This window comes from Apis mellifera, linkage group LG5 (genome assembly GCF_003254395.2).
Source record: "Apis mellifera strain DH4 linkage group LG5, Amel_HAv3.1, whole genome shotgun sequence".
Taxonomy (NCBI): domain Eukaryota; kingdom Metazoa; phylum Arthropoda; class Insecta; order Hymenoptera; family Apidae; genus Apis; species Apis mellifera.
This window is the reverse complement of record NC_037642.1, coordinates 13,741,068-13,766,580: the sequence shown is the minus strand read 5'-3', so window position 1 is coordinate 13,766,580 and position 25,513 is coordinate 13,741,068. Positions and strand designations below refer to the sequence as shown.

The 25,513-nt window shown below is 41.5% G+C and overlaps 3 protein-coding genes across 7 annotated transcripts in view; 1 reads left to right on the top strand and 2 right to left on the bottom strand.

Annotated features, from left to right (window-relative positions):
• The window catches only part of LOC113218809 (diuretic hormone class 2), a 38,869-nt gene extending 33,440 nt beyond the window's left edge, over positions 1-5,429 (bottom strand). Inside the window, exon 1 of the mRNA XM_026441048.1 lies at positions 5,147-5,429. The gene's annotated coding sequence lies outside the window, so the exon portion shown is untranslated. The remainder of the gene's footprint in view (positions 1-5,146) is intronic.
• An 865-nt stretch (positions 5,430-6,294) lies between these two features.
• Positions 6,295-9,077, top strand: LOC409726 (adenosine monophosphate-protein transferase Fic). The gene is made up of 3 exons (XM_393224.7): positions 6,295-6,838; positions 6,951-7,821; positions 7,925-9,077. The coding sequence occupies exons 1-3, from the start codon at positions 6,649-6,651 to the stop codon at positions 8,295-8,297; spliced, it is 1,434 nt and encodes a 477-aa protein (XP_393224.2). The 5' UTR covers positions 6,295-6,648; the 3' UTR covers positions 8,298-9,077.
• A 270-nt stretch (positions 9,078-9,347) lies between these two features.
• Positions 9,348-25,363, bottom strand: LOC409727 (kinesin 13). Of its 5 annotated transcripts, XM_026440614.1 has the most exons (13): positions 24,589-25,360; positions 21,486-21,580; positions 21,301-21,408; positions 20,159-20,275; positions 19,086-19,116; positions 17,812-18,244; positions 17,084-17,657; positions 16,756-17,005; positions 16,532-16,686; positions 16,260-16,463; positions 16,004-16,178; positions 13,227-13,319; positions 9,348-12,073 (listed from the first exon to the last, which is right to left on the bottom strand). In XM_026440614.1, the coding sequence occupies exons 1-13, from the start codon at positions 24,653-24,655 to the stop codon at positions 11,940-11,942; spliced, it is 2,436 nt and encodes an 811-aa protein (XP_026296399.1). In that variant the 5' UTR covers positions 24,656-25,360; the 3' UTR covers positions 9,348-11,939. The 5 variants fall into 5 exon arrangements, with proteins under 5 accessions (XP_026296399.1, XP_026296400.1, XP_026296398.1 ...); XM_026440615.1 differs by lacking the exon at positions 13,227-13,319; XM_026440613.1 differs by lacking the exons at positions 9,348-12,073; positions 13,227-13,319 and adding an exon at positions 13,790-15,405 and having other exon boundaries at positions 24,589-25,363.
• Between the last annotated feature and the right edge of the window lie 150 nt (positions 25,364-25,513).

Below are 25,513 nucleotides of genomic sequence, written 5' to 3'. Positions count from 1 at the left end.
CCGGTTATATACCTGCCGCTACGGCAAATGCAAAATTGTGCTTGGCGGACGGCGAAACCGCAAACACCGGTCGATGATGCCGGCCCAACACACGACGCCGGCCACCATTTTTTCACGCGTATCGCGCGACTCGTCCCGTCCCATCTCGTCGTCGAAATCGTATCTCTCGAAAAATGAAACGAGAAACGATTCGATTTAACTCTAGCGATATTACGCGAGGGTGGGGAGAGGAGGGAGGGGCGCGCGGCGGGTTTCGCTTTGCCATCTAAAAATACGACGGGGTGCGGTCGAGGTGTAACTCGTAAGGTCGCGAGTTCGATTCCCTCTGCGGGAAAATACACCGCTATTTCTAGAATCTCCGGACGAGCGTAAACACCACCTAGGTTTGGAACAGCGTTCGCTCGCTCGCTCGCTCGCGACGACTCCTCGCCTCGCCGTCTCTTTCGTACGATCGGTCGAGATAAAATGAAAAGAAATTGTTCGGTCCGAGAGAGGGGGGAGAGGGGAGTTGAGCGATGATGAGGCTGGGGGCGGGTATCGTTAAGAGGGCGAACTCGAGGGGTTGCCGGAACTACTACGGGTTGTATAAGCGCAACGGGACGTCGTCGCAACGAGAATTAGTTACGGATTAACGGAGAGCAACGGGAGGGGGGGGAGAGGCGATTATCGCAGAGATTTGCCGCACCACCAGAGTTCCCTTCTTGCTTGTCCCATTGATCGGGACACCGTCCGCTTTCTTTCCAGGTAAACGGCAAACTCGAACGATTATATACGGATAATTCGAGTGTCACGAAGGTAAAGTTGTAAACCTTAATGGTTAATACCTGGTCGGAAGAGGCGGTCGTACGTTGTTTCGTTGTTCGTAACCAGCCTTCTCTCCTCGTCTCGATTTTTAACGATTCTAAAATACACCGCGAACGAACAATTTGGTATATAATTTCTTCTTCGTAAGAGGAAGAGATTTTTTTCGAAAATCACGTTACGTATCGAGATATCGTGTTCGAATCGTTCTCACGAAAACGTAATATACACGTCACCGTCGTTTATTATCGTTTGCCGCCGAATTTTCACCGAACGCACCGTGGTACGATTTCTTTCTCTTTCTCTTTGCAGAAAGCGAGAAGAAACAATACATATACATATACATATACATATACATATACATATACATATACATATACATATACATATACATATACATATACATATACATATACATATACATACATATATATATATATATATACATACATATATATATACATACATATATATATATACATACACATATATATATACATACACATATATATATACATACATACATATATATATACATACATATATATATATATATATACATACATATATATATATATATATATATATATATATATATATATGATTCGATCGCGTGATAGATCCGGCATCGCACGCTCGCTTTTCGGGATCGCTAAATAAAGCCACGTTTGAAACGGTCGCGACGCAGCTGTCGTTCACAAGTACACAATGGTACCCCTGTTTCATTGCTCGGAGGCGAGCTCTCTCGAGAGGCATCGGCGTAACGTCGAGGCGTAGGTTATATAGAGTATACACGAGTTTTTCGGCCTCGAGAACGATCGTAAAGCCACGAGCGCCACGTGTTTTGAAAAGTGGGCCAACGATCGAGTCCGAACGAATTTTCATCCGTTCCAGAACTTTCCGTTGTTCGAACGTTTTTTGGAATAAGCAAGATTTATCCCGAGATACAGGGAGTGGGTGGACGGAGAGAAAACGTCGAAGAGCGAGCGAGCGAGCGAGAGAGAGAGAGAGAGATGTTCCCTGTTGGAATCGCGGTTGGCAATTGGCGCGAGTTATATTTATCCGATTGTAGCTGGGAGTTTCCTTGCGACTCGAAAATACAACGTGCATACGCACGCTTTACGTACGTTGCCTCTGACAAAGAAGGAAGAAGAGGAGTTTTCCCGTGCGTCATCGTCGCCTCGTTTCGTTCGAAACGAAAATTCGATCAGAAAATTATTTTCCAATTTTTTTTCTTCTCCGACCGACTTTCGAAACCGACCGATCTTTCCACCGAATTTCGTGGAAACGCGAAGCGAACGAGATTACCGCCCGGCCCAACTGCGGCCGGGACTGCGACAACAACAATAACAACAGGTAGGCAACCGCGCGGTCCCTCTCGCGGCGAATGAGAGAGCGAAGAATGAAGCCAGAGTAAGTTGAATATACCGCGCGCAGAAAGGAGACGCTTCCTTTTTTCTTTTTCCTTTTTTCTCTCCTCGGGATCTAGATTCTCAGCCCCCGGGTTCTTTTTACGAGAATTCGTTTCAACCTCGGTCGCCCCCATCGGTGGATGGGGGAGGTCGAAACGCACTCGGGACGTTGCGCGCTTTGAATAGACGACGACGACGACGAGGACGACGGTCTCTCGCGAGGATCTCGAGTTTCAATAGCCACGCCATGTCCGATTTCCTGACATCCACGGAACACGTGGAACGAGAGCAGAGAATACGAGGAGGAATCCTGTTCTCACGCATAAAGGGAACAAAGTGATTTTTTCGTAAGGATGAATCGCGTATAGACCGAAATACTTCTTTTCAACGTTTTCTAGGATATATCTATCTATCCATCTATATATATATGTATATGTATCGGTGATAAAAAAAGAAAGACTCGCGATCGATCGTGGTTGCTGAGTCGGTAAAGGAGAAAGAGCACGGACGAGTGAGAAAGATAGAGAATCGGAGGGCGTTCACGATAATCCAGCCGATCCTCTTTCGAATTCTCCGTTACGAATAATAAACTTGCCGACAAAGTAGCCGACTATCCCGGCAGTCGAGCGAGGATCGGGCATAGACGCCTTCCACGAACCGCTTTTTTCCGTTTCGACCTTCCACGCCGTAAAAGGAGAGCCGAGCGATCTCGAGGAAGGACGACCGCGCGAGGTTTACGCGTCTCTTGCCTCGCTCTTAACCCACGGCATAGGCCAAACTTACATCCCAAAAACCGTTTCTCCCATCCACGTTTTTCTTCTTCAAATTTCCGTATCTCGAATTATTGTTATTATTATTATTTTCGATAACACGTGGTTACAGGCGTGTGTACCCGACCACCGATCAAAACTCACCCCCTCTCTCCTCCTCTTTTCTTTTTTCCCTCTCGTTCTCGACTATTCGGCCGCCGCTCGATCGCCGCTCGGCCGACCATCCGACTGGAAATTTTCCTATCCTCTCTCTTTCGCTTCCTCTCTTTCTCTATCCGTCTCTCGTCCTTCGAAACTCTCGCCCGGTTTTCCGCTCGAACGATTGCAGCGCTCATTTTGCGCGTCCGCTAAAAATCATCAAACTTTCCAAACGTAAACACAAGCGATGTACACACGCGCGCATATTTACGAGAAACGGTCGCGCCGCGCTATTGTGTATGTATACGTGTAGCAGTAGGTAATCGTATACATGCACGATCATCGAGGACCCGAGTGGAGAAATAGCGGCTTGTGTACTCGAGTTTCTTCTTCCTTTTCTTCTCTACGTCTGTCTCGCAGAAACACTCCCTGCTTCCGTCCTCGCGCGTCCGTCTTCTCTACCAACTCGTCATTCCTCTTTATGCGATGTTTATTATACTACTACCTGATATTTATTGCTGTAAAATAAATTTTTCGAAATTTCCTTTTCGATACGATGTTAAACAATTTTTACAATGTCACTTTCTTTTTCATTTTACCTTTATTATTACGATAGGAAAATGTGGTATTTATTTTTTTATGTTTCATCGAAGAAAATAGAAAGAAAATTTTGAAAGGGAAAATGTGGCATCCAACTACGCTCGAATCTCCAACGCATGGGTATTTCCGTTTCCCGTCGAACCTCGCCTCGACGCAACGCATCGTCTATGTGTGTATATATATATGTATGTACGAATTTCGATTCGCTTCCCATGCTTCGCGACACAAAACACAAGTGGCGAATATTTCATATTTTATCTTTACGAAATGATTAAAGAGATTTCTTACGAATCGATTCATACGACTCGATGACCGTGCGGTTTTTCGAACGAGAATCGCAAATGCGAAGGCATTTCGGTTCATTAAGTCGTGTCGTAGCATTCGTGGAGACCGAAAGCGTCTAATCTTGGACGCGGCGATGATGAATCGAGTGTACAAAAACGACGCAAAATCGACCTGCTTCTAGCTTATTACGTACGTAATAATATACATAAATATGTACATGTATCGCAAAATGAAATACGGCGAGTACGATAGATGGACGCTTGTTCTCTATTATCGGTTTAATTTGTGCCGTGATTTCGATTCGTTCGTCTCTTCTGGTTTTGTCACGGTTTGTAGTCGATTCAAAAAAGAGGAACCATAACGAAAAAACGAAGGGTCCCGAGTACTCGCGGGAAACGTAATTAGAGCAGAACCGGTCGCTGCTACGAACAGCTTCTAGGGAAGAGAGACTAATCTTACTTTGTATATTGTGATGTCCCGTTTCCTTTTTCGGACCATTGAAAATTATGATGTTCGTTTTATTTTGTTACACGTAATTAGCCATAACATTATTTGAAATATTGTTTAGAAGAAAATTTATATTCGTAAAAGAAAACGTTTAAACGCATTACTGGATCGAATTAACTGTATTTTAGAGAGTATTAAATAATCGACAATTTCTTTCGATTTTTCTTCGCGATAAAGAAATTCGCTTTAATCGTTGTTTCACAGTTCGAAAACCACTTGATAAAAACTAACGAGAGAAATTAATTCGATTTATTAGCTTTTTTATTCGTTTATTTTTTTTTTAACGAGACAGCGAGTAAGTAGCGCCCTCCAGTAAGAAGTCGGTAAACTGAACTTCAAAATGTCGATATTTTATCGACATTCGCTACAATTCGTTTTATGAAAATAATTTTATACGATAATCGTATTTTCGAAATAGCGATGAAAAGAGAAAAATTTAACGCGCCATGCGCTTTCGTTACAACTATCAATCTGCAAATATTTATCGCATGCTTGCATTTGCGCTCGATGCGACGCACAAGATCGCGCGAAGGTAAAGAGAAACGAGCATGCTTGCGTGTTGTTCAGGCCAACGAACAACGATGGCCTCGGTTTCAGGGTCGTTTTGGCTATTATTCGCTTGCACCGACTTACCTCGCCTTCTCGTTCGTTCGCATCATTCTCCCACCTCGACGGATCCTGTCTTGCATCGTCTCGTCTCCTGGCTAACCATATAGCCTTTCGCTTATCCTCAACTCCTCTCGTTTCATCTCATTTTACTCCATGTTTTTCCTTTCGTTCGTTCCTTCTTCGTTCTTTATTTCGTTGTTTTTAAATTATCTATATTTTTCACATTTTTTATCTTTCAATTTTTTTTTTTGTTTTCAAAAGCATATGTAACTATATGTAATCTGATTTTTACTTGATTCTATCTAACATCACAGACGAAACAAATCTAATCGTTTAACGGACTTTGTGTTACGTATTCTGAAATACCGATCGTACAAAAAATCAGTTTGATATGCCCTCTATAATTTAGAGCGGCGAGTGTAAGAAATACAATTCAATTCAATAAATCTTAATAAACTGGACTATAATTTCTTTAATGCATTTTTTCATAAATATTTTTTTATAGTATATATATATAATATTTATAGTACATCTTTCAACTACGAATTAAATTACGCTTATATTTTTTATTACGATGAAACAAAAATAATATCAATTTGTGAGAATTTTTTATAAAAATAGATTTAAATATAACGAGAATTAAAATTACAATTATTTATATATTTTGTTTTACAAATATATTATAAATTAATATGTATGCAATACGAGGGATGACAATTTCACGAAGAGAGTATAATAAAATCGAATATTAAATTCACTTCTCGAGCGCATAAATTTTATGGATATATAAACGAGGAAAACAATAATATTGGAAAAGAATAGAGCGAGAGAGAAAGAGAAAGAGAGTAAAATATGGAAACTAACGCCATCTCTAGAACGTCGCAAATACATATGGAGTAAAAAAAAAGATAGAGGATAGATGGTAAGAATTGATCATCAATACCATCTCTCGAATACTTTTGAAAATATTTCTTTACCATTCAAAAGTTCATCTTCATATCCAATGTTTATGCTTCTTCCACTATTTTTGTTTTTCCTTTCTATTTTGTTTTGCTAAATTTATACGTTCAAAAAACAACTTCGATTTTAAATCTATACCTCGTCTATTAATCGAACGACAACGTGTACGATTTTGTGCTACATAGATTTAAATATTGTTTGAAATTCACAAAACGCAACGACGTTCGTGTACAAAAATATCCATTCTTCTATGGAATTTAAATATGCATTTAGATAAGAGGGCGCTATCTTCCAATCCGCACTGCATTGCGACGAACGATGCTAGTGACATTTGTGAATAGGAGAAAAAGATAGAGAGGGAAAGAGAGGATCGATTGCTTACGTGACTGCAATGAAAACTAGACCAATTGAAAAGAACCACATGATCGAAATGTCGAACGAAGCAGAACACCGTTTTGTCACTGGTATAGAACGAGGAGTAAAACGTGTTGAAAACAAATTGAGAGTATGTTGCGATTCGTTGACGATCAAAAGGAATATTTAGTTAAATTTTTCGTAAATACAAGATGTTTTTATCACGTGAAAAGTTCTGTTATGTGTTTTACGATGAAAAGCTTGGATACGTAAAAGAAAGAACCAAGAATGTGAATGCCGCTATGACGGCGAATCGCATAGTTGTACTTCTCGTATTCGTATCTGGTATCGCAGTTGCTGTTATCGGCACATTATTGTCTCAATATATTCGCGGTTTATCAGGTATGCTTGTAACTCGCGGAATTTTCACCATTCCCGTTACCATTAAGTTAATCTTTCGTGGCCCATCTAACCTTTATCGAGACAACTGTGACGATTGTGTTTCTCCTTTCAGATCATAATTATCATCATGTATTTATACCGCTTCCGTCGGAAAGTGTATTGAACGTCTACGATGAAGTACATTTAGATGTGGCGTTACCAAGATCTCAGTTGGAAATCGAAAATAGCGCAACATCAACCGCTGAAGCTTTAACGTCGTTACATTTAGCATTAGAAATGAAATTATTAGGCAAGCAAAAGAAAGCGATCAAATTATTTCAGCATGCTGTAGCTTTGGCGCCCTGTCATCCGGATATCTTGAATCATTACGGCGAGTTTTTGGAATACACGCAAAACGATGTGATCAAAGCGAACGAGTATTATGTGCGTGCGTTAAGTTATCAACCGAATCACGAAGGAGCATTGATAAACAGTCAGAGAACGGCTAGGGTGGTCGAAGAATTGGATCGAAGGATGCTTCGACGAATAGACGAGAAGAGAAACGCATTATCCGCGATACCTGATAACAATGCGGCATTGATACGGGCGAAGAAAGAGGCTTACTTCCAACATATTTATCACACGGTTGGTATCGAGGGAAACACGATGAATTTGGCTCAGACCAGAGCAATCGTTGAAACTCGTACAGCGGTTGTTGGCAAAAGCATCGACGAGCACAACGAAATTCTTGGCTTGGATGCTGCGATGAAATATATCAATGCGACTCTGGTCAATAGAGTAGGATCAATTTCTATTAAGGATATATTGGAGATTCATACCCGCGTTTTGGGACACGTGGATCCTGTACAGGGTGGCCAATTTAGACGTACTCAAGTTTACGTGGGTGGTCACATACCTCCCGGTCCTGGAGATATTCATTATCTTATGGAAGAATTCGCATCATGGTTGAACAGTGAGAGAGCTATTCGAATGCATCCGGTCAGGTAATACCTTTTCTTTCTTCTTTTTTCTTTCTTCTTCCTACTCTCTTTCTCCCCCATACTTTTGTTCAATCATTTTCACATTACCTCTTTACTTCTATTCTAGATACGCAGCTCTGGCCCATTACAAGTTGGTACATATACATCCATTCTCAGATGGAAACGGTAGAACTTCACGTTTGCTTATGAACATGATTCTCATGCAAGCTGGTTATCCACCGGTTATCATCCATAAGCAACATCGACATACATATTATGAAAATCTTCAAATAGCTAATACTGGAGATGTTCGACCGTTTGTTCGATTTATAGCCGAGTGTACAGAACAAACGTTGGATTTGTTCCTATGGGCAACCAGCGAGTTCTCTAGACAAGTTCCAGCACTCAGTCAAGAAACCTTATTCACCGAAAAGCGTAACACGGTTATTTTAGAAGATGATTTCAGAAATGGTGCTACCAATACCTTCGATACCGATTAATCCTTGAATCGTCGACATGATTTCAAACGATATATCATATGTAATATTTAACCGTCTCAATTGTATGTATTTCGACGATTTCTCGACGATTCAAGAATTAATAATTTCGGTAATTTTTTATGCTACGTTTCCGAGTACTACTACTGTTTCGCTAAACCAAAGATTCTGATTTCCTAAATCGTTTTCCTTCGTTTCGTTTATCGTATTACGTGTCTCTTATATTTGAATCAAAAACTTCCGATTCGCGAGCCTCCAACTTCTGCTTCGAATTACCAATGATGCACCTTTTTCTTTTTTTTCTTTTTTGCTCGAATGTACGATCCGTTTTAGAAGATCAAAATACGTTTCCACTTCCGTATACGATTGCATACGTTTTATTCTCATATTTGTAAGATAGGTTATGTATCTTTCCCTTTTTTTTTTTTTACAATGCATGAATTCATTTTAAAGAATTAATCATGTCCCAATGTTGGCAATGCGATTCGAAAATATGCTTCCATTTCTGTTATTTTTTTATCGTATAAAACAGTCAACAAAGAAAAAAAAAAAAACGGCGAACAGTGTGAAACTCAATCGAAGACTGTGATCTAATGTAAGAATACAACGTTAAGCTAACATATATTTATTATAATTAGACGACTTTTAAATATCGATATTGAATGTATCTTGAAAAATGTATAAATTTGTGGATAGTCGTGTAATTAATTGCTACTTGCTGGACAAGTTACTTTACGATACGATGTAGATACATCGATTTTTAATAAATCCTTATTTTGTAAATCGCTGCGTTAATGTATTTTTAATTATTGTTATTATCTTTATATAATATTGTTAATTTATATATCGATCCGTTCTTTTTAGTCTCTAAACGAATCATCCGAAATTTTTTCTAATCTAGCTTCAAACCAATCGTATATACTTTATTCATCAAAGAAACAATGCTGGATCATTTTGTCCGTAAGAAAGAAAGTGAGAAAATTAAGAAACAGCGTGTACTACAATTTATGATATCGTTTCATCCTATCTTTTTTTCAAACCATATCTTCCTTTTTTTTTTCTTTTTTTCTTTTTTTCGTCTATGAAAAAGTGTAATATCGCTATATCGCTGTATTGAAAAATCTACCTACATTTGATGAACGCGTTATGCATCGAATAAATATAGACGTAAAGTGAGTTGTCGCTCGTAACATGCTATTTTCAACTGGTCGTTCGATTCCAACGTCTTTTCTTCTCGCTATGTTATGATTAATAATAATAATAATAATAATAATAATAAGGAAAAAAAAGTATCGAATGCTCGACTGCTACGAAACTTTAATTTTTATAATTTTTTTTTCTTTATAATCTAATAAAACATTACTGTCGCTATATTGAGGGAGGAGGGGAGGGGAGGGATAGGGAGAGGGGGGAAAGAAACGATACAAAGATAATTCGCATCGATTTCAAAGCGCATTCGGTTAAAACGTGTATCACGAGTGAACAAAATTTTTTACACTAGACGTGCAAATTTCTCTCTTCTCTTTTTTTTTTTTCTTTTTTCCTTTTTTATGCAATATAACGATGTAGTTTTTATCTATATAAATACATTTCTATAAAAATCATATTCAGCTAACAACGTAGGTTGACCACTTATCGACTTCTCGTACTCTTTCATTTCGTCTCTTCGTTCTCATTTACACCAATGACACACGTGCGCGCGCGCGCACACTCGCCCACACGGCACACACACACACATACAGACACGCACATACACGCATACATTTATTCATTCACTCGTATATATATTCTCTCTCTCTCTCTCTCTTTATTTCTATACGTGTCGTACTCGGTTTCACAGATCGATCGAATCGATAAAAATAAGATCGATCGCGAGAAAAATAACGTTATGCGTTTCGGTAAAGTGTGTCTACAGAAGATATTCATTTTTTTTTTTTATAGAAGATATAAAATATATATATATATGTATATATATAGAAATGAAACCAAGAAATGATAACGGGGAATAAGAAACGATATTTCAACACCGATTCCGGATTCTCGAGACGAAAGAAAAAAGAGAGAGAGAAAAAGGGAGGGTGGGAGGGAAGGAGGGAGGGAGCGAGAGAGAAAGGGAGGGAGGAAGAAAGAAAGGTAAAAAGGAAAGAAAAAGGGCGTTTGAAGGGGGAAACGATTAGATTTCGTAATTTTTAAACGAGTCAATTGTGTAATTTCTAATAGTTTGATAAAAAGAAAAAAAATAATAAAAATAAACTAGATACATCGCGCGTCAACTCGATATAGAGAAATCGATCCATCAATTTTTTTCTTAAGAGATCGTGATATGTGTTTAGGCGAATGTTAAAAAAAAAATTTGTCATATTCGTGGAACATTAATTGTCACGATGCACGACGGTTCGAGTTGACAGCTAACATTTGAGTTTACTCGCGGATTTTACGAAGGGGGGGGGGGTGATTACGATAAAAAAATAATTTACCAAAAATCTAACGTAGTTCAAAGTACGCGTTTGATAAAAAAATCATATGTAATTTGGGTGTACAAAATTGAACGTATAAATTTATTAAGATTGGATAAAATGTATGTATGTGGTAATTTCTCTTCTTCTTTTATTCATTTGAATTTTTCGACAAAAACGATAATATGTAATATTTTCGCACGCGTACATGTTCATTTGAAATTAAGATAATTAAGAAAGATAGATTTGGCAATTTAGATCGGCCAGTCGATGAAAACTGTTTCGTTTGAAAACGCAAGGATATTTTGTATCGCGTGTTTTGTTTACTTTTTTTTTTTTTGTTCCTTTTCCTTCTCTAGACATAGAGATAGAAATGATCGAGAAGATAGCGGTGGATAGAAATATTCATTCGATCTTGCTCATTTATTCGTACGTATTATACATCTCCATCGATCTGATTAAATATATTCATTGATATCCGCGTATATTTGGAGGAAGGGGGAAACGTATCGTTTCGCGACATTCGAACGAACGAGATAATTGCGAGGCGATTACGAGTGAAATGAAGCACGCGGGGGATACGATCGATTAAACGCAGGTGGAGATAGATACGGTATGATTTTGGTGCGTGGCGCCACGGAAAAATAAGTAAGATAGTAAAGCTAGCGATAAGAACAAAAAGGAGAAAGGGAGAGGAAGAAAAATAGGCGAGAAGAGGGGAGAAACGTGGAGGAGACGGTTATATATGGGCAGACGATGATCGTCTGTCGTCTCTGTTCATCTTCGAGTTTTTAGAGTCAAGGATCGATCGAGAACGAATCGAATGGAAAGGAGAGAAGAGGAGAGGAGAGAACGAAAGAAAGAAAGAAAGAAAAAAAGGAACGGTTTTGGTTACTTTGCGACCGCATATTCGGGAATAAAGATAGTACGCCGCAAACCTATGAAAGTAGTTCCCTCCATGTCCACCAGTTGTCGTCCATTGTCGTCCTTGATCCTAATAGCTGTCGTCGAAGGAACCGTAAAACTCGTGTTTCTCTCTCCTACCTCTTTCTCATCATTTTTCTCCTCGCTTATACTCTTTTATTCTCGTTCACCCTCTTTCTCTCTTTCTTTCTTTCTTCCTTTTCCACTCTCTCCCTTTCTCTCTCATGCGTACGTGTAAACAAATCTACGTTAATCGTATCGTGAGTTACGAGTTCGTCATCTTCCGGCTGATCTGTTCTTCTTGCAACAATTGTCCGCGAAACTGACTGACTTGATCAATTGCGGCGTTAAAGATATCGCGCTGCTGCACCAATAGCTGTTCCCACTTTTGGGCATACTCTGCAACAAAGAACACGCTTTCAGTGCATGGCTGGTTGGAACACACCGATTGTTTTTTTTTTCTTTGCGATAGCAACCGGGAAAGGATCTGGTAAATTTGCGAATGAAACGTAAGTTTTGACGGATGAGATTCGATGCGTAATCATTCGTTTCCAATATATACATGCGTGTATGTGTACATTTCACAAAAGTAAAGTATATCGTAGCGAGGAACGCGATAATAATGAAATAGAGATCGAGCTTTCTATTTTCGTTAAATATCGGCATCGCAGAAAGTTAAATTTGCAAGCGTGGAAAAAACGAGGAATTCACGTGTAAATTATAAATTTGGTCGCGTACTCAAGATTAGTCCATTATTATGATTACACAGGGCAGAATAAGTTTTTACGAAGGAAATAATACCTTTGCGTTAAAATTATTATTATAAAAGTAATATTTATTAATGGTTCAATTTTATGGTATTCGTACATGAAGAGAAATCGACGTTCTCTGTCTCACTCTCTTTATCTCTCGCTCCCTTCTCTCTCTCTCTCTCTCTCTTTCTCCATAAAGGGAAGATATCGCGATACTTGAAAAATATATAAAAACGCGATGTGTCGATAAAAAAGGTGGCGATTAACGAGAGTATACACAGTCCGTTTTATTACGGCAGCAAAAAAATATGTGCAAAAAGAGTAAATAAAGATAGGAGAAGGAAGAGAAAATGGAGGAAAGAAGAAGAAAAAGAAGAGATACGCGTTGCTCTGTATGCGCGCGGTTCCAATTATCCGTGTAAACATAACAAAATCCTGCGACTCGCTCATTTTTCGATCCAATGTGTTCCACGTGTTTTCACGTTCGGTTCCATTTCATGGGAGAAATATATATTCGAATGTTTGAAAATAATTGTTTCTGATCATCCGGATTACACACGTTCATCGATGTCCACGTGTAGGATATATAACACAGCTATCGCGCGATTCAAAGCAAGCGTTACATTTTTTTTTTTTTTTAAGGAATGTCGGTAATGATGACGAATGTAGATGGTGTATCGGTGATGCCTTCGCGTTTATATCGTGATATCTCGAAATTAATGCAAGTATTTCGGATGTGTATTAAGGTAAGCAACTTTTGACAGGCGACTTTATAATATTTGAATCGTATGATTTCGTACCATCGGAAAATTGTAATCTCTCTATCAGACGTCTATGCAACAAGAACTTCCTCAGGTCGGGCGACTCAAACTTTGTTCTTTTCCGTCTCAAATCTGCAACGGTTTGTGACGTTACGTTCAAACGTATCAATCAATGTTGTTGTTGTTGTTGTTGTCGTTGTCGTTGTTGTTGTTGTTGTTGTTGATGGTGTTGTCGTTACCACTGCTGTTGTACGAGCCTTTGCTCCTTTTACCGAATAGCTAGAAAACAATCATTTTCGCGGGGCAAACGCGAACAACGCGACAGCCTCGTTTCTTTTTTTTTTTTTTCTATGTACTTTTTTCCTATATACGTTTCTATATACATATACGTATATTTTCGTTCTCGAGAAAATAAAAAACGAAATGTTATTATATTGTTGTCTATTCCAACGAAATGTGATATTCCATGATCGTAAAAAATAATCTGATTTATCTTCCGTTGATTCAATATTGATACTAATTGATCAAAATCATTGTTCATACACTGTTGTTTCAATTAATGGAAAAAAAATATATACATATAATAATAATAACAATAATAATAATAATAAAAAAATAGCACATATATTCGTAAACTTTCATTCGTTAAATAAATTTTAATGAAATTATTCAATTATCGCGTGTATATACCGGTTAGTTAGTTTTTACATTTTTAATAATTATCGTCGAAATTAAAAATAAAAAAAAAAAAAATCGTATACCAATAGAAATCCGCAAAATATTGTGCGGTGTGTTGCTCGCTTTGTCTACTTTAACGCTAAACATTTGATGTCAAAATATAAAAATTATTATATTATCGATAGAAAGGTATCAATGGAAAGGGCAAAGAGGAGAAGAGGGGAAAAAAAATATAAAATGTAAAAAGGAAACGACGAGAAAAGGAATAATAACAATAAAAAAAAAAAAGAAAAGGAGGAATGTATAGTGCGAAAACGATTGATCCCTTGATTGGAAAAACGCGTTATCGAAAAAACTTATCGCTCCTCCGTTCTGTTCGCGTAAATAAAAATTGCTATGTACAGGCTGGGTAAAAAAGTAAAAAGAATAATATCTTTGAAAAATGACACAAAATTGCAAACTATGATTTTGGATTGATCGTCGATCGATGTCCAACGATGTTTACGAACGTACACGGTGGAGAGGGTGAGTTTATATTGATCGATAATGGTGGACTGATCGGGATCGTAGTTATCGACGCGGTCGAAGGATCCGGAGGAGCTCGCCGAGTCGGAGATATCTTCATCTTTCTCGTTCCCTCGTTGTTCGATCGTTCCGTTTCGTCGATGAGAACCATGATGACCATGAGCACGATGACGATGATTTCCCTCTTCTTCGCGCGGTATGTTAAATCTTTCTTTGAAAAAATCTAACGATGACCGACGTTCGAGCAAATGTCTCGCGCTCTCGTTGCTTCTCTCGTCGGTAAAGTTGAATTTATCGCAGCGAAACAATTTCGTCTTCTTGACGCTCTTCTCGTCATCGAACCCATCCAAGTTATAATCGTAATCCGTGGCAATGATTTCACGATCGTTGCTAGAGGAACGACGACGAGTTTTCGAACAGGTGAATATCTCTTTATCGACGGACGAGTATCTTTTCGCGCGATCGTTGAATGTTCCGGACCAATGATACTTTTTCCCACTGTTTGTGACTCGTTTAAATCGTTGCGCACGGTTATCCATCCGACAGAATGGGTTTGCTCTCTCGCCCACGTTTCCAGACAAATCGTTAGTCCTCCAAATATTTTCGATGCGCGACAAGCTCTTTGGACGACGAATAATACGATCCGCCGCGATATCCTCGACGCGAGTCGATTCGAAAACGTTCGACGATTCGTCATACCTATCGCAAGAATTTACGTCACTTTCACATCCCATTTCATCCCGCCAAGGAGATTTTAAATTCGAATTCTTTATTTTCTTATCGACATTCCTATTCACGTTGGACCATCGGTCACTATACGAAACGACATCGTCACTTATCGACACAGCCACCGTGCTCGAACTCGTTGTCATCGTCGTCGTCGTAGTTGTAGTTGTAGTTGTTGGTGGTGTTGTTGTTGCTGTCGTTGTCGTCGTCGTCGTCGTCGTTGTCCTCCCGGCTTCTAAGTTCGATTCTAACCGACGACTTGCCTTTGCCTTATCTTTACCGCGTGAATCTGTCGCAAAATTCCACATATACACAATAAAACTTGACGCTTTTTTGTGTTTTTGCGTTTTTATTTATTTATTTTTTTTTTTTTTTGCTTCTTGTCCTCGAATCGTTTTTAACTTTTTGTCCCGAAGAACGATATTATCGACTGCCGATATGAACCGAAAAATAGGAAGATGTAGAGTAATGTAGTAGTAGCTCCCATCAAATCGACGTCGAGGCATGCGTATTCGACCGTGTCATCGAAAAGAGGGAGTCTCCATTGTGTGAAAACGAAAAAGAGAGAAATTCGAAATGGGAAAGAAAAGAAAAAAAATAAAACAAGTTTAAACCGTTTGGGAAACGAAACGAACGAGTAGAGAGGAACGATTACGCACGCGTGCGAAAGAGATACGTATATGCATCTGATGCATGTCGAAACAAGATGAGAAGAAATATATATATATATACTGATTCATTGTGCGTAGATGCATAGGTACATGCAATGTATGCGTGCATACGCGAAATACGCGAGCGAGCAGGATATCGAGGGTACGAATACGGGTATAGAATATACAAGGGGGTTTTGGAATGGTCAATTGGCAAATGCTGTTCAACCGTCTTACCTTCTTGGTCATAGTCTACTTCGTGAGTCACACTGAACACACTGTGTGCATCATTGAGAAATCTGGTCGTTTGATCCATAACCATTTTGTGCGTGTCCAAGACTTCCTCCTCAAGCATTTGCAACGCTGATACCGCCTCGTGAAACGTGTAAAGATCTTGGGATATTTCGCTCTCCTGGTTAAAATTAAAGTCTTACAGATCTTCTTCCATCGAGATGAATGAAACAACAGTTCAGAGAAGGTTTCAATGACTTACGTTCAGGGATCGTAATTGCGCCAAGTCGCTGTCAGACAGCACGTTGTTCGACTGTGCCTCGATCTTTAATTCCCGTTCGTCGTCCGTCGAGGAAATCTTCACTTCGGTTGGATCGGTGGCCGCCAATTCCTTCACTCGATCCGCGTATCTCAAAGTGTTCAACGAATGTTCGCAGGAGCTCATTCCCGGACTGATCATGGCGATCTGAAAGAGAGAGAGATAACGGAGTTTTTCCACTCGAAATACACATAACAATAATTTCTCTCTTTTACCATGCATGTCTTCGATTTTTCACCGATGAAGCTGTCCCTCAACACCTGCGTCAACTTGCTAGCCCTGAACGGTAAATGCGTTCCTTTGCGTCCCAACGCTCGAATGCATTCTTTCAAGGCCAACAGTGACTTGTTGATCTCCGCACCTTCCATACCTGGGAAACGAGGATTCGCTCGGTCACTGTACGCATTATATACGCATCAAAGTAATCTCGTAAACTCACGAGTTTGTCTGTTGGCGGAAGACGTGTCTGCTCCTCTCTCGTTCCCCGCGAGATCGATCAACGAGAATTTTCCATGAACTTTGTGGGTGGCCGGTGTACGGGCTATGATTTGAAACACGGCGTGCGATCGAGACGAGTTGGAATTGGCGCTCGTCTGGCCGCTGGTCCTCGCGCTGTTCCCGTGCTGTATCAATTTCAATACCTCGTCGCACGACTCCACCACCTTCTCCGTCAATCCGACGATCTGCACCTGAAACGTGACACACGTGTTACGATAGAATAGAAAGGAAAGGAAGAGAATTAGAAAATGAAAAGGAGAGGAGAATACCTGTTGTTTCCCATCCTCGAGGACGCGTAGTTTTTCCTTGTCCGCCAATAAATCGAACACTTTCCCGGAATAAATTTCGAAGAAACTCGCGGAAATGATGAGATTGAGGGAGCGATATTTGGACAATTTGAGGCATTTGAACACGTCGTTGGCGACCATCGCGTATATACCTTTCTTGCAATCCTGAGTTTTCCCGTTAAAATCGCCGCCCATCGTGTGGGTTTTCCCGCTTCCCGTCTGACCGTAAGCGAAACAGGTGGCCATCCCGCCCTCGAAGATGGTCTGGACCAGCGGTTTCGCCGTGTACTTGTACACGATCTCGTTGTTGCAAGTCTCGTCGAACGCGTAGTCGAAACGGAAAATTTGATTCTCCAAATATTTGGTGAGATCCACCTTGGCCTTCGGCTCGTGCACCACCATCTGGTCTTTGCTGGGCACGCTGATCACGTCCACCTCCTTCCGCGCTATCTCCTTCTTGTTCAGGGGGCGCTTTCTCACGCACACGGTTATCTGATGATCCTCGACCACGTCCGACTCGCGAAGCGGCCTGAACTCGATGCTGTTCTGGTACTCCCTGCGGACGGGGGGAAAAATGGCGCCGGCGAGCGCGACATTTTTCAACGTTACGAAACGGAATGTAAAAAGAAAAAAAAAAAGAAAAAAAAGGCGGAGAATAATAATAATAATAATAAGAAAAAAGGCGAGAGAGGGTGGGAGGGGACCCTGACCTTATCATAGCGAGAAACTCCCAATTTGGATTACCAGGATCTAAATTCATCAGAGCCTCCTTCTCTTCCTTCAATTCGGCTTGCCTCTGCCTTCTTTCCTCCCTGTTCTTCTTCAACCTCTCCACCTCCTTCACCACGTTCGTTCGCCTCCCCCTCCCGTTCTCCACCTGTTGTGACGCCTGCTGTTGCTGCTGCTGTTGCTGCTGTTGTTGTTGTTGCTGCTGTTGCTGCTGCTGCTGCTTCTGTTTGGCCAGGGCCGAGAGGGTGACGTTGAAGGAAGCGGCCGTGGCCGTGGTTGGTGTTGGCGCGTTCTCAGCCTCCCTTCTACCTGTCAATCCAGCCACAGAGTCACCGTGGCCGTTCACGGTGCTGCCAGGCGGCATTATGTTGGTTGGCCGACCCGTTTGTCGCGACGATTGTCTGTTGAAACCCGCTGCAAAGTATGCCCGATCAGATCTGATCAACATTCAACGGTGTCGAAACTTTTTCACGGAAGGGGGGAGACTTTTTTTTTAATATTCCAGGGAAAATCGAGAGAAATCGAGAACGAATCGATTTTTCATTTCACAATGGTTATGGAATTTTTCATCTCGATGATTTATTTACCCTGTTCCGAGAGAACCCGTTCCGAGAGGGTTTCAACCCATTCCTCGATCTTTCCCTCCTCCTCGTCCACGTCGTCGATCTTATTCCTTTTCCCGAAACAGAAGGCGAAACGATCGAATCTCATTTCGAATCGAAGAAAAAAATCGGGATGGAAACGGATAGGGAGAGACGGGAGGAGAGAGAGGGAGAAAGAGAGACGACGACGGCAGGGACACGAGGTTATAACGCTCTCGACTGTGTTTCGCGCACCGTCTCTCTCTGTCTCTGTCTCTTTCCATCTCTCCGTCTCTCTCACTGTTCCGTCGAGGTTCTTGCCCTTGCGCGATTTTGCATGCGGCGCAGGAGCGTCGATAATCTAGAGCGCGAACACTAGCACCGCGGTGGCCGGTTGGCGTACACACGGCGAGCGTGGCGTATTTGACTCGCCATTCGTTGGAAAAATCGATGATTCGCGCGTGGACGGTGTACACCAACAGAGGTCCCTCGAAATGTGAAACGTGTTCGGGATCGATACGCGTATATAACAAAACTGTGCAATCGTATAGGAGAGTATTGGTTCGTTGTTATCTTTTTTTTTTTTTCACGAGTAGTCCACGAATCTATCCCAAATGTGAGAAAAAGTTGGAAGGCGTCGTTAACTGTTAACGTTTGCTCGCCGCACGACATACCTTTCACTGGAATCGATGGCTTGATCGAATGCTGAAAAAAGAAGAAACAGGGAACGTATATCGTGAGATTGTCATTTTACGAATTTTATTTTACGAGCAATAAAAAAAAAAAAATAAATAAATAATAAAAGCTTAATAATCGTGCTCTTAATAATTCGATGATGCTTAAAAAGAATCGAGAAAAGTATGCATATTTATATATATATATATAAATAAATAACGCGTTGACCGAATAATAATAATAACAATAATAATAATAATAATAATGATAATGATAGTAATGAAAGATCAACGAATCGAAATCTAGAGAATGTCGCGAGATTTTTCGTCGTATTTGGGGAGTGAGGGGGGGGGGGGGGAGGGTGCGTGTGTGCGTGCGTGCGCGTGGGAATGATTTTCGTCGCGTCGAACGAAGAAGAAAACATAAAACGAACGAAAATGGAAGAAAAGATGAAAGATGAAAAACGATCGGGATCGTGGATAACTCGATTCGATCCGATTTTCACGATTCCAATTTGGATGAAACGAAAAGCGGGAAGAAAGGGTTGTTCTTTTCTTTTCTTCTTTCTTTTTTTTTTTCCCACGCACGAGAGAAACGAGAAAGCGCTTCTTTTCCTCGCGCGAAGCGAAGCGGTGAAACGATACACTCTATTCGTTTATTCGTTCGGTCCGAGAGATGGAGGGGGAAGAAGGGGAGAAGTGGTGGGGTGGGGGAAGTAAGAAAGAAGATAAGACGTTCGCGTTGTTCCGCGTAACGTAACGTCGATTAGCAGCCGCGTTGAAGGTGGTGGCGCGACGAATATTATACGTGCGGAGTGGCATCGATTACTTCGAGACGTGACAAAGTGACAAAGCGTATAAAGGGTATATATATTATATACACAGAGAGAAGGAAAGAGGAATAATAAAATGGTGAATAAGGATGGGAATGGAAGAGAAAGAAGAGGAAAGAGCGAGGATGGACGAGGCGTGCGATATATACGAGTACATGGAAGGAAGGAAGGAAGATGGAGTGGTGGGAGTAGAAGCGCGGGGTTGGGCGCGTTTACCGAAAGAGCAGTAACGACTCGTACAGGAAGTGTGGCGGATGCAAGGCCGTTTCTTGCGGTGTGACCGCTGTGCCGTCCAAGGGGCCCCTCCTCTTGGTTTTCCGACTCGTCCACCCCCTCGTCTTCCTCGTCCGAAGAATCCTGCGTTTTTCGTTCGTTCGGAATGATGGAATGGAATTGCGGAATTTTTTTTTTTTTTTTTTTTGTTCGCGGCGTTTTTTGACGGGGCCAATTTCACGTCACGTTTATCTTATCGGGGGAGGAGAGGAGATCGCGACCGCGTTCGCGAGGATCGCCGAAGAGAGCGGGGTGGCGCCGGTGGAGACAGATTGCGGAGACGCGGGGCGGGCGATGAGACGGCGATGCGAGGTCGTATTGGGATTCGATCGGTTTTCGGACGGGGGAGGCCCGGAGATCGGTGAGATGATCCATCGCAGGCCCAAATCCGTGATAATGAGCAGCGTCCATGGAGGAAAAAAGATGTAATCGTGTTAATAAGCAGGAACGACGAGAGGTCGCTCGATCCGCGATGATCCGTTTCGTTGTCAATCCCTCCCTCTCTCTCTCTCTCCCTCTCCCTCCCTCTCTCTCTCACACACACAGCAGAGAGAGAGAAAGAGAGAGAGCATGCCACACACGCGCGCGCGCGCGCGCGCGCGCGCACACACACACATACACACACACACACACACACACACACACACACACACACAGAGAGAGAGAGAGAGAGAGAGAGAGAGAGAGAGAGAGAGAGAGAGAGAGAGAGAGAGAGAGCATGCCACACACGCGCGCGCGCGCACACACACACACAGACAGAGAGAGAGAGAGCGTCACACACACACACACACACACACACACACACACACACACACACGTTCGCCCACACGAATCGGAATGATATGAAAAAATTCTACGTGCGCGCGCGATTTCGAGTTCGAACGCGGAAAGAAAAACGCGAAGAGGCGGGGCGCGAAAGCGTATAGATGTCGCGTATCGCGCGGCTCGACAGAGAATTCGGTGTCGATCTTTTCCTTTTCTTTCTTTTCTTCTTCTACACTTTTTTTTTTTTACCTACTCGTCGCTCGTCCAACGTCGTCGCGCGATGTTTCTTAAGGAAAGGAGGCGATCGAGCGATCGAGCGGATCGAACGATCGTGAGATACGTACCCGTGCTCTGGAAGATATCAACGTGTGATTGTTCATCTGTGCGGGTGATTCTATGGTTTTCTGATTGGTCAGGTCGGGATTCAACGCGATGATCGCATCTATCTCGACCTAAAATCCGAGACGAATTTCAATATTACGAATTTCCTATTTATCCTTTTATCGACTTAGAAATATAATATATATACCTCTTTTCCTTTCGTCTCTCCTCTCTCGAACCATTCTACGGTAACGGTGCGTTGTTCCCAATTAATACCCGAAACCACTGCCGAATGAACACGACCTGAAACAAATTAATCGCAGCCTTTTTTTTTATCCATCCATTTTCTTCCATTACACGTACGCGTAACTCTTAATGAAATTGACAAGAATGAAATTTAAACCGTGCTCGAAAGCGAGTGTAAAGAAGGGAGGGGAGAGATTTTTCGATCCGAATTATTCCGTCGAAAAGATATTCGATCGAAGGTTTATCAAGGAGATATCGGCCGAGGAAACGTGTTCGTAGATGACGTAAGATTGGATAAAAGGTATGGTTCGCCGAAGTAAGAATCTCGCGACGGGCATCCTTATAAGGATGCAGCGCCCACGTGCACGGCTTGGTACAAACCGTCGTCGTCCCCCGTCGCGAATCGACCACGCGTCCCTATTATACCGCTTTCCATTTCGATTTTCGATCGGCAACAAGAAGAAAGAAGTCGATTCTTTTGCAGGGATTTGATTGCGGACCGAATGATTCCCATCGATGGATGATGGATCGCGCCATCGGGAAGGGAGAGGGGGGATCCACTTGTTGCGTCGCTCCGCGTTGCGTTACATTGCGTTACGTATGAGTAACGGATTTGTTTTGAAAAAACAAACGCATCGTTTCGAAAAGAAGGAAAAAAAAAAAATAAAGGAAATGACATGCGAAACATTGGTAATCGCGTTATTTTACAAGATTGTGACGAGAGAATAGGGGGGGGGGCGATAATCGGATATTCGTTTCGTTGATCGACTCGAAACTGCCCTTCGATCGTAGCGGATAGAACAGCCGAAAGTATTTCTATTTATATGGACGAGCATAAGCTGTAAATGTTATTACCGAGCTCGAGATTGGATAACCAGCGATGCGTATACACTACTATGGGGCAAGTGTTGACGGACCGAATTATTGAAACAAGAGTAAAGCAACGAAAAACGTGAAAATCGCGAACATCGGTGCTGTCTCCTTTCTTGGCGAACGGTCTGAGTCATTCGACCGCGCCACGCCGTGCCGCGCGCCGCATCGGGAGAACGCGAGCAAATAGAATTGCTTCCTCTCGATTTCTTCTTGGCCCGAAACATGAGCTGGATCGATCGAGAAAAAGAAGCCAAGTGTTCGCGTGCTATTCGTTAGATAGCGCCTCCTTTTCTCGGGGAGGGGGGGGGGGATTTACGCGCGAATTACGGCAAAGGTGGACAACCGGAAAAGGTTGGACGAAAATTTTCCACAGATGTTTTCTAGGGTCGTGTAACATTTAGAGCGCGTAAGAGGGACGCGATTAATGACTCGAATGAGGTGTTGCCGACGATGGTAGCTCTCGTTCTGGTCTCGTTGCACGCGTCGAGCGCGAGAAACGCACGGTGAAAGGATATTTATCCGTTCATCTTTCGACCGAATCGAACCTCGTTCCTTATTGCACGCCCAGCAAAAAGGCGACAGCGAATTGGTGGAAAAGGTACCGCGTGGTCTGTCGCACCGGCGAGGCGCGACAACAATGCGACGCACATTCGTCGATTGATAAATCTATCTGCACAAAATTTCTATCCGATCGAAAGAAAACATTGACACGTACGTTATAGATTTAGTCGAGAACTTTTTTTCGAGGTACGAATAATTTTCCCTTTAAGATTGATGTACGATAAACACGTTGTTATCGTTGTTCCAAATCTTCTTCGATAAATAATCTTATAATAATGAAAATTAAAAAATTATTCGACGGTTATTGAGATGACGTTTCTTCTTATTCCCTATTTGCGTTTAATTCCCTCCTTCGCTTGTAGCTTGTTTCCTTCGCTTACCTGTCGACGACTGTAGATCGATAAGTGAATAACGAATAACAAAAACGAAGAACGAAATAAAAACTTAAGGAATGATAATGTCCAATATTGTCCTCCCCGCTACTATACTCTAAGTATCCGTGTATGGAATTTCTCTACTGATACACGCGGGTCGAGCTTAAATAAGGAAAGAAAGAAAACAAATATGGCACGTGAAAAGGTTAGTATCGAAATGCAAGGACAACCGAGTACCAGAGATTTGATACCAGTATTTTAATAATGATATTACGACGATAAAATCTAATCGAAACTAACCGAATACATTACCGAATCGAATTCCTAATTCTCCGATATTTTTTTCCGACTTTCATTTTTCCTCTGTACGTGTAATAATTTCTGCGAAACTTCGCGCGACTTGTAACTCGATCAAATATGATCAATGCTTATAAATATGTATCGAAGCAATTGTCCGCAAATCCCACGAGTGAAGTTATCGAAAACAATAGAATTTTGTTACGTGTAAAAATGAAAATTTTATTTCTCTCTCATATTACGGCATTATATCTAACGAAATCGTTGATAGAATCTCGATAGAAAAAAAATATCTTAAAAATTTCAAACAAAAGTTCCAGTAATCAACAATCAATTACTTATTAATTGATATTTTCGTATAGAGATATGCATATAATAGATTAGTTCCGCATTTTTATAAATATGAATTCACATCGAAAAATATCGATATAATGCCGGTGTTTTGCGTTTCGATTCGTATATCAAGATTATTCGATCGATTCTTCGCATTTATCGCGATGTCCACTACATATTTATATTCGAATAATTCGTCGATTCAAGGATGCGGCTGTATACACGCAACGTGCAGCGGCTGCGTGGTCCGATAGGAGTAGGATGTGCTCTGTTCGTTTGCTCGATTCAGGGGAAATACATAATACATTATACAACGTAGTATTTACGATTATTCTCGCGTTTTCACGAGAATGGTAATGATCGATGTTTAATTCGTGCATCGGTAATGCATTCGGTATTCGATTAAATCTTACGCGAAATTGATCAACATTGGTCATAATGGGAGAGATACAACTGCTCCGTATATCGATTGACATTGAAAAAAAACAGAAAAGTCGGACCGATTGATCGAAGAGATATCTCCTCGTAATCGTGTTCGACTTTCGTTGGCACTAGCCGCGAAGCTTTGCGCACGCGATCGGCTGTCTGAATATGTCTAAAAATACTTCCACGAGATACGTTACTCACCGTCCGTCCTTTTGATATTTATACTGTAGCCGGTCTCGATGTTGTACATGCGGAGGTCCATGGTCATTTAGTCGCGTTCTCACACCGTGGTTAATATTATAAGACGACCGGTTTTTCACCGGATTGAACACGACGACGACGACGACGACAAAGACGGCGACAATATGACACGACGTTAACGATGTTGACGTGACGAAAATACAACGATTCTCGCGAGGGAAGCCTTACGAGGACCCTGCAATTTGCGAGACTTTCAAATCTGACCGTTGACAGTTACGTCTGTGTTCGCGTTCAAAATCACGCGGCTGTATCGCGTTCCTCTCCACCGTTGTAGCTTGTACTTTTCCCTTCCCGTCACCGTTGTTACCACTGCTGCTGTTACTATTGCCGTTCGGTTCTATTTTCCTCGTTCCCCTTTTCTTTGTTCCTCTGCTTTATCGCCTCTATGGACTGTTAGTCCTTTTTGTCGCAATGTTAACCGCAATCGATGTCTTGCTGTCGTTGTCCACCACTTCTCGCCGTTGTGTATTTTCACGTCAGGGACGTCGCCGATTGTCCAAGGCACGCCCGTTTTCGCGAATTCTCGTTAAAATGATACGACGTGTAATCCACGAGACGGCACACTCTCTTTCCACGAATTTGAAAGTACACCAAAACGAAGACACAACGATTCGAAATTACATTCGGAGATTCGTTGAATTTCACGAACGAGATGTTTCCGGGATTTTGTGCCGGGATACTGCCAGTGTCCGTTATTAATAACGGAAAGACTGCGAGCGCCAACTTTCGGTCGACTGCTATCGTCGCGACATCTGTCACGATGCGTCTTCTTCTCTTCGATCAATTGCATCGTTCTCCCATCTATTGGCCGTTTTCGCAATTACCGGCTATTTTTTAACACGTTATATACGATATATATACGATA